Source organism: Triticum urartu, chromosome 5A (assembly GCF_056163025.1).
Source record: "Triticum urartu cultivar PI428250 chromosome 5A, HENAU_Tu73, whole genome shotgun sequence".
NCBI classification, from domain to species: Eukaryota; Viridiplantae; Streptophyta; class Magnoliopsida; order Poales; family Poaceae; genus Triticum; species Triticum urartu.
The window spans coordinates 266,887,647-266,895,858 of NC_141877.1; the positions used below are offsets into that span (position 1 = coordinate 266,887,647).

The 8,212-nt window shown below is 43.9% G+C and overlaps 1 protein-coding gene across 2 annotated transcripts; it reads left to right on the plus strand.

Moving 5' to 3' along the window:
• The first annotated feature begins 213 nt into the window (after positions 1 to 213).
• LOC125537886 (S-adenosyl-L-methionine-dependent methyltransferases superfamily protein) lies at positions 214 to 7,811 on the plus strand. Of its 2 annotated transcripts, XM_048701212.2 has the most exons (7): positions 216 to 560; positions 2,734 to 2,909; positions 2,980 to 3,100; positions 3,477 to 3,601; positions 6,332 to 6,460; positions 6,552 to 6,722; positions 7,486 to 7,811. In XM_048701212.2, exons 1-7 carry the CDS (start codon positions 311 to 313, stop codon positions 7,555 to 7,557), a joined length of 1,044 nt encoding a protein of 347 aa, XP_048557169.1. In that variant the 5' UTR covers positions 216 to 310; the 3' UTR covers positions 7,558 to 7,811. The 2 variants fall into 2 exon arrangements, with proteins under 2 accessions (XP_048557170.1, XP_048557169.1); XM_048701213.2 differs by lacking the exon at positions 3,477 to 3,601 and having other exon boundaries at positions 214 to 560; positions 2,996 to 3,100.
• Positions 7,812 to 8,212: the final 401 nt, after the last annotated feature.

Consider the following 8,212-nt stretch of genomic DNA (forward strand, 5'->3'; position numbering starts at 1 on the left):
CGCGCGAGAGTTCAGCGCGCGGGAGCGGGCGTAGCAAATAAGCGACGCGCGATTGAGTTTCGGGCTGCGTGCTGAACCGCATATGCTGCGCGCGCTGTTTTTACGCGCCCGCTGGAGCAACTATACCAGTTGCGCGCGCACTAAAACGAGTAATTTTGCGGTGCGGCACTAGTTTGGCGCGGCTGTTGAAGATACTCTAAGGGTCAGCTTTGAAGTTGGCCCGGACAGCACGAATTACGGAGCAACTGTGGGGTTGGATATAGCAGGTCACCCGATTGACGGAAGGCCAGCATGTGACGTCCGCACCACCATGCCCGTGCTGCCGCCGCTCGCCGCGCCGCTGCTCCGGCCACATCCGCGTCTTCCTCGGCCACCGCCCACCGCCTTCCCCTCCTGGAACTGCCAAACGAAGAGTAGGCTCTTGCAACCGGGGCTCTTCGCCACCGGCGCCGACGTCCCCGGCCGCGGAGGCCCGCTCCCGGAACCAGAGCAGCGCGCCCCGCTCCTCCTCGCCGCTCTCCGCGCCACTCGCCTCAGGGACGAAGAATCACGCCGCCCAGGTTAGCCATATGCATCGGATGTTCCGGCTTGTCTGGGTCAACGATTGTGCTGATGTTGGCACTACTGCGTTGCGCACAACGTGTTGGACGAATTGAGTGGATGCGTTTTGCTCCTATGATCTGATTGGATTTGCTTAGAATTGCAACTTGTTGTCCTTTTAGGCAAGTCAAGGACTAAGTCAGGTTCTCCAAACCGCAGTCCTAATTTTTCCATTTTCCTTTTTGGCATGTACTCCAAATTTCTACTTTGGTTTGGCAAAGATTTTTAACAAAACTTTGGCCAGATCAGCATCAAAAAATTAAACAACATTGCAAACTAGTTAAGTTCATATGTATCATGTATGGGGGAAATTTTTGTCGAAGCATGCTTGCTCGTCAAAGACTAGGGTGGGGCAAGCGGCACAGTCGAGGTGGCGGGCGGCCCAGGCTTCCCTAGCCATGAGGCTGGGGCGCTGAAAAGCCGAGGTCGGAGCTGATGGGGGGAGGGGAGGGCTGGCTGTAGAGGCCTCGGCAGCAGGTGTTTTATTGCTGCTGGAGGCGCGATGCAGGAAATTGGTGTGGGCGGCGGGAAAAATAGGCGGCAACGGCTGCGGGCGGGCTGGACACGCGGTGGTGGCTATTGCTGGGCGTGTTTCCCGGTGCTACGGGCAGCAGCGTGATTGGCAGGCAGAGGAAGAATTTACCTGAAAGTTCACTCCCGCCGTGTCGGTTCTAAAACAGCACCCCCAACCTCCAAATATGGAGGCTGCAACCCAGTTCTTGGAGTGCACTCCTTAATTTTTGAAGATTCAGGCGGGTATAGAGATTTACCACAGTAATTTGCTATAGAGAATTTCTAATTTCTATTAAATAAAAATAAGATATTATTGCTGGAATAAATCGTTATCTGATTTGATACATTGATACTTAATGTTGATGAATTAAGAAAAACGGAAAGAGAGGAATTGAAACCCTCGGTAAACAAAAGGCTACATAGCAGTTCCAGTGCTACTCCTTGAACCGCTTGGCCATCTCTCCTAGATTACTTTATTATGGAAAATAAACTGAGTGAATAGCGAGTTTTCTTATTCTTTACCACCCCTAGCCTCCATATTGGCGGTTATTAGGGAGGGAAGGGGTGTATGGTGAATCTGCTGGCATTTCTTTTGCCAAGAAGTCCACTTTACCCCCTGAACTTGTCCTAGAGTTCACGTTACAACCTCAAACTTTGTTTTGGTTCAGTTTACCCCGTGAACTCTGAAAACTGTTCGTAGTACCCCCTTCTTTCTCAATTGACAACACAATTGGCGTCCTCCAAGAAATGTGTTTCAGCACCTAATGTAACTTTGTGTGGATCTCTACATACAATGTACCATCTCACTTTCGATATGCTAAATTAGAACTAAGAACAGCTAGGTATTTTTTGGCAGCACAAATTGTGATCCTCAGAAATGTTTGGCATCACCTTTCATGCTGAATAACCATTACCCAAAAAGGTTAATATTCTTTTCTGTGTCATTGTCAAGCTATAATGTCCTCAGCTAAAAAACACAGACCATTTAGCCGTCAATGTCTCACCTTCTCTTGGTCACGGGATAAGTTCATTTTAGGGCAATATATTGATACCTGCCTGTGTTGAGTTTATTTGTCAAAGCACAATCTCATTTTGTTTGTTATTTCAGCACCATAAATTGATGTTTGCTGCACTAGACAAGCCTTTAACAAATAACAACCCATAGTGTGTGCTTTATGGGTAAAAAAGAAGTCGTAAATGTGTATAATATCTTGTTTCTGTTTGTGATGACATGGTGTGATGTTTCATTTTGTGCCCTCACATGATTACTTTAAGTTTTCCCGTTCTAGTTGCATCTAGCATGCTCATTTGATTTCCGAAGTAGCTAATACAGCAACTATGTCTCAGTCGCATACAATGTAAAGCTTGATACAGTTTTTTTTCGAGAAAACGCAGACGATTTGCGTTTCATTGTATTGAAAAGAGGGGGTTTGTAACAATCCTCCTAGGAGGCAAGTTGTAGGGCAAATACAAGGGTTGAATCATGTTTTGCAAAGCTTGGATAATGATCTTTGTAGACTGTAGAGTATTACTCCACATTTCTTTTTGGAGGTATAAATGTGACTAATAATATGACTGTTTGCTGATTCCAATGTTTTATAATAATTTTTGTGGTTGCAGATCCCCTTTTTATTGATCCATATGCTGCTGTGCTACTTTCACTTGATGTGGCACATCAAGCTTCGGAATCTCTCGTCTCTCATTTAATGCCATCTGCAGAGCATTATAGGCTAACTACTAGATACCTTGATGACAAATTGCAACACTTGATAAGTAGGTCAGACAATTTTAGACAGGTACTGAAATTAACCAGTTTTATGCCAAATATTTTCTGCTCCGCCTGTTACCAGGGCTTATTCCGTACAGATTGTTTTGTTGACAGATGGAATGGACACTCGCCCATATAGGCTTAGCTGGCCAAGGATGTCTATCGTGTATGATGTATCACCTGGAAGAATCTTCAGTACAGCAGCCCAGCAACTCCGAGGTGTGATTAGTATTATGCTACACAGATTCTTATTCTGTCCCATTTTGAGGAACTGGTGCTTGTTTGTGATGTATTATTATCTTGGATGAGCGTTTAATATTTCATTTGTCTCCCGAGTGCTAATTGTTCGCAAATCTAAAGCAATAAGATATGTCCTATGCGAAGTTAAATAGAAATATAGACTCACCAAAGCTGTATTTTTATTACAGCATATTGAAGATCTGTTTCTTCTTCTCTACCGCTATATTCATAACTGTGGAAGACAAAAATAATACATGCTATCTATCATTTGCATATTCAAAATTTATATGCTGAGAACTTGACAAAGGATTTTCACAAGCACATATAATTTTATCTACTTATTGGGGTATGACAGGAGCAGGAGCAAAAACACCGCGGAGCTGTGTTCTCTTTCATACTCCTTTAGAGTCTCCTGATTTACAAGAGGGCCTGTGCAAAAATGGCTTCAATGGAAATAGGCCAAGCTTGTGGGTACTGCAGGTAATAACCTTACCATTTCGTGCAAACAAATCTCTGCTAGCAATTCAACATAAAAAAATCCATCGCCCTTGATAGTTAATTTTATCAGTTCAAGGATGCTTCTGTATGAGCTTTTCAGTGGTGCATTTTTTATGGATGTGGCACTGGCACAATTAGAGTGTTAGAATTAGTGTGGACTTAATTGTTCAGTAGATAACATCAGCTTAAAAGGTCCAAACCAATTGCTGTGTCTTGATCTTGGATTATGCACCAATTGCAAACCGCAAAATCCAGCGTGCGACAAACTTGCTCTTCTTTTGCATTCACAATAACCAGCATATTTTCTCACAAGAAAAAATTGCAAAGTTACCACTTACTACATGCTTCCGTTACCATCCCATCCCATGTGTGTGCCAGAGTATAGGAAACAGTGCCCAGTGGAAAAGGGCTCGTCCCCAGATTTCCTGGTGGGTGCAGGGTACCACAGTAGATTCTGCAATTGGGTTAGTTTCTCTGTTGTTTAACCTCAACTGTATATGTGGAGTATTAGTAATACTGTGAGGTTGAACTTGAAGATTAAAAGTCTTGGGAATAACCAACAAAGCAGAACCAGCAAAAACTGACCATTGGATACACGAGATTACCCCATTTTGTGCACCTCTCAAATACCTCCTCTGATGTAGGGTGGAAACCCTAGGGCCGATCTTTCACGAAATGGAGGGGATCCTACGAAGAACACGAAGAACACGATGAACACGAGGGGAAACACGAGGGAAATCACGAGGGGAAACGAGAGGAATCACTCAAATCAACGAGAAACGATCACACATGTGCTAGATCCATGAACACAAAGAGATACATGATCCACGATCAACAAAGGATGATACAAGAGGTAACTAGTTCATCTCCGTGAGGAGGCCTTGAGGGGGTCTTCCCGTGAGGGATCTTGAATCCGCTTGGGGGATCTTCTCCGAAGAGGTCGTGAACTCCAATGGAGAAGTAACCAAGTGGGTGAGCAAAGCTCTATCTCTCAAATGAGCTAATCCTTTGCTAACCCTAACTAGGAGGAGGTGGAGGAGTATATATAGTCTAGGGCCACGAAGGGGTAAGTGAGGGATACATGGGCCTCGGCCCGATACACTGTGCGCAGACAGGCGTCGGACGTCCGACGGGTGTCGGTCGTCTGGTCTCTCGCGGGCGTCCGGTCGTCCGGAGGAGGCCGGACTTCCGACGTTTCGGCTCGGTTGAGGTGGCGCCGGATTTCCGGTCAGCGTCGGTCGTCCGGGCGCTGATGAGTGTCGGACGTCCGGTGTCTGGCGGTTGTCCGGGCGTTGTAGGTTGCCTCGGCTTGAGTCGATCTGGCTGGTGGAGTCTCCAGGCGTTGGACGTCCGGAGATCGTCGGACGTCCGAGAGCTGTAGCTTCCTGGCAGCTCTTCCTCTTGTTCCTCGCACTTGGTGTCATCGCCGTCTTGTCCAATGCTCCTAGCTGTTTCATGGCCTTCCTCTTGGTTCTTTGTCATGCATAGCACATATGTTTGAGGTAGTAGCCATGTCTCACTTGTGGAAAGTGACGATTCGGAGAGGAGCGAGTTAACCTTGTGTCCAATGGCGTATACTTGAGGTCTCGTCTTATGTCCTCTTGGGGCTTGGAGAGTAGACGTAGTGTACATGGGGATGATCATAGGATGCTCCGCATCATCCTCTTAGATCAACTTCAATACCAAATTGCTTCTGGCATATATCCTGAACTCCGAATCTGCAGAAAATGGGTAAAAGGCAAAAGTCTGGATTATTTTTGCCAGTTTCAGACGTTTTTTTTTAACTCAGAAATTTCATGCCTGATAAAGGTTTTGGGTCTGGGAGTCTGGCTCTAGTGTTACAAAATCTGGTTAGTTGCCCTGTTAAGTTCTGAAAAGTTTTATCAAATCCGGTGTCTACCAATTTAGCCATCATACACAATGCATATTAATGCTTGGCCTACAATACGCTCGCAGTTCCATGCACATGGGCAATTTCTTAGTAGTAGGAACAGACACGCCTGAACCAATCCTGTATAATCCAGTACTGATGGGTCGGGTTGGGTTTGTAACATGGTGGGAATGTTTAGGCGGAGATGGTCCTGGGCCCTTGTGACATGACACGTAGTCAAAGATGGTGCAGTGGCACTGCAAGGGCAGGACTTGAAAGGGGAAAGGGGTACATGGGATAACACTTTGCTTGTTTGATAATCAAATAGGGCCAGTCATTTAATAGCTAGCTTACATGCAAGGATGGGGAACACAAACAAGATAAGTATGTGTGTGGAAAATAACAAACCTGAAATATCTCTTAACAGATCCAGACTTCCTATTTGTAAAGAGTTTAGGGACTCTTATCCCTGTTTTGATGTGGCTGGCACTCTAGGGCCCACTTACCTCCCTATGGGGTTCTCTTACAGTGAGGTATGACCCCTGAATTCAGGGTTAGCATCCAACTGAAGAAGTGGTGGTTGGACTAGCTGCGGGTTGAGCCTGAGTAAACCGTAACTGTCAGACGCATTACCATGCTTCCAAGAAATCCCTGTTCGACCATGACCCAATCAAAATATGCCAGAAGTGAGCAAAATATACCTTTTGAAGTTGACTTCCCTGTCGAGAAATTTAATCTGCATTGGGAAATTCTATAGAAATATCAAATTTTCTGGTCTTCTATTCAATAGGAAAAGCTCTAGAAACTGCATTTTGTGTAACAAAACTTCCATGGCATTGCAGGGTTTACCTTTGCCCTCTTCTTCAACCTTCAAAAGCCTTCTGCTCGTTATAAGCAATTTAGCAATGAAGGGGGGTATCTTCATAGGAGAGGTGCCACATTTTCCAGACTGGACGGCAGCAGCAGACATGGTTGATCAATTATTTACCACAGTACAAAATAACATCAATATACTTGTAAATTTCTTTATCTATAACAGTGTCATTGTCCTACGCTATGCAGGTCTCCGAACAAGACAGGCTAGAAAACCTTTTCTTTACCCAGGGTTTCCGGGTTAGCTTTGTTCTCTATGAAAATGTTGCAAAGGATTTCGGCTTAGATCTAGCTCCTCAAAGGGAACAATGTGGTAGAGTTCTTTTTGTTGCAGAACAGCTGCGGTTTTCAGATGCACAGGTAAGCCAATGGAAGACACTAAACTTCAATTTTGCCTTTGATAATTTTGGGAATTGGTATGAGCTGGAATAGTTTATAATGACATCATTTTTACATGAGGAACCTGTCCATCTCTTTTTCTCACATCTGGATCTTGTTCCTAACCTCCTGATTCCATTCTCTTGAGTGATTGGACAGCCAAAGGATTTGATATGTGTTGTTCAATGTTAGTTGCATCTATTGCTACACTTGAACATTTCTCTGCCAAATTGCATCTTAAGCCCTTCAACTGTTTTGGTAATTGAGCCCCCAGCGGCCATCCGATTTTCATCAACAAAGTCCTAAAAATGTATAGGACTAGACACTTCCAACTAAGATATCTGTTACTACATGGTGTGATGGTCATTAATGTAAGACAGTGTGAGTTCAGTTAAATTAAATATAATAAGGCGATTGACTAAATTGATCATATTAACGCCCTTGGGAGATTTCTGATATATCATTCTCGTAGAATCTTGAAAGCAAAGTATAAAGTTTATTAGTAGTTAATTGCATCTCTTAGTCTTATTTGAGTTGATAATCCACTATAACATATATCGGCAGCACCATATTGTTAATGGTGCAACCAAATAGACCCAGTTAGATAAACCAAATAGTGGATGGGACTTGAATAGACAGATTGAACCAAAAGAGAACAATTTTACGAATGATTGTGTCGTTGAGAGGCTAAAAAGACAGTATACTTCAAGCTGACCCCATTTTCCTTGTTTGCATGTGTCGACAGATGGAAAGCTTCTGGACGCATTTTGAAAGAACAGAGGAGGACGCTGATGAAGAAGGATTCGAGGAACTTTAGTTCCGTATTGGATGCACTTGAGGGTTGAGAATGGTTTTGACTTGCCGGGAAACGTGCAGAGCACAAAGTAATCATGGATTTTCAGTTATGTGTTTTTGGTTACAGATAACTCATTTTCAACTCTGGTACCTTTTGAAAGATCGGGTACTTTCCAAGACTTTCACGTTGTATGACTGTTTTCAGTTGTGTCGTCTAGAGGAATTTCGTTATGGAAATACTCCCTTCGTAACTTAATATAAAACGTTTTTTTGACATTGTCATAGTGTAAAAAAAAGTATTATTATATTAAATTACAGAGGTAGTATGTGGCGAACGGACGCAGCTTCGGTGCGTTAAAGGCACCTGCCTTTGGGTCACTGACGTATGGGCCCACATGTCATAGATACAAAGGTAGGTACCGTAAGGCACCGAAGCATTGTCCGTGGCGAACACATGAATCCTACGACTCCGTTGTTGATTGTAAATTTGTGTGTATGTTTTTCCATCTACTTTTTTAGAGGAAAGGCCAAGGCCTGATTTTAAATTAATAAAGCCACAAAGAATCACAGACAAGGTTCCAAACAAATACATCAATCCCGGTGCAGATGTACATAGAGATAGGGTATGCACGTGTATATAAGCGCTTGCGTCTGTACTATGTTAAAAAAAGAACTGC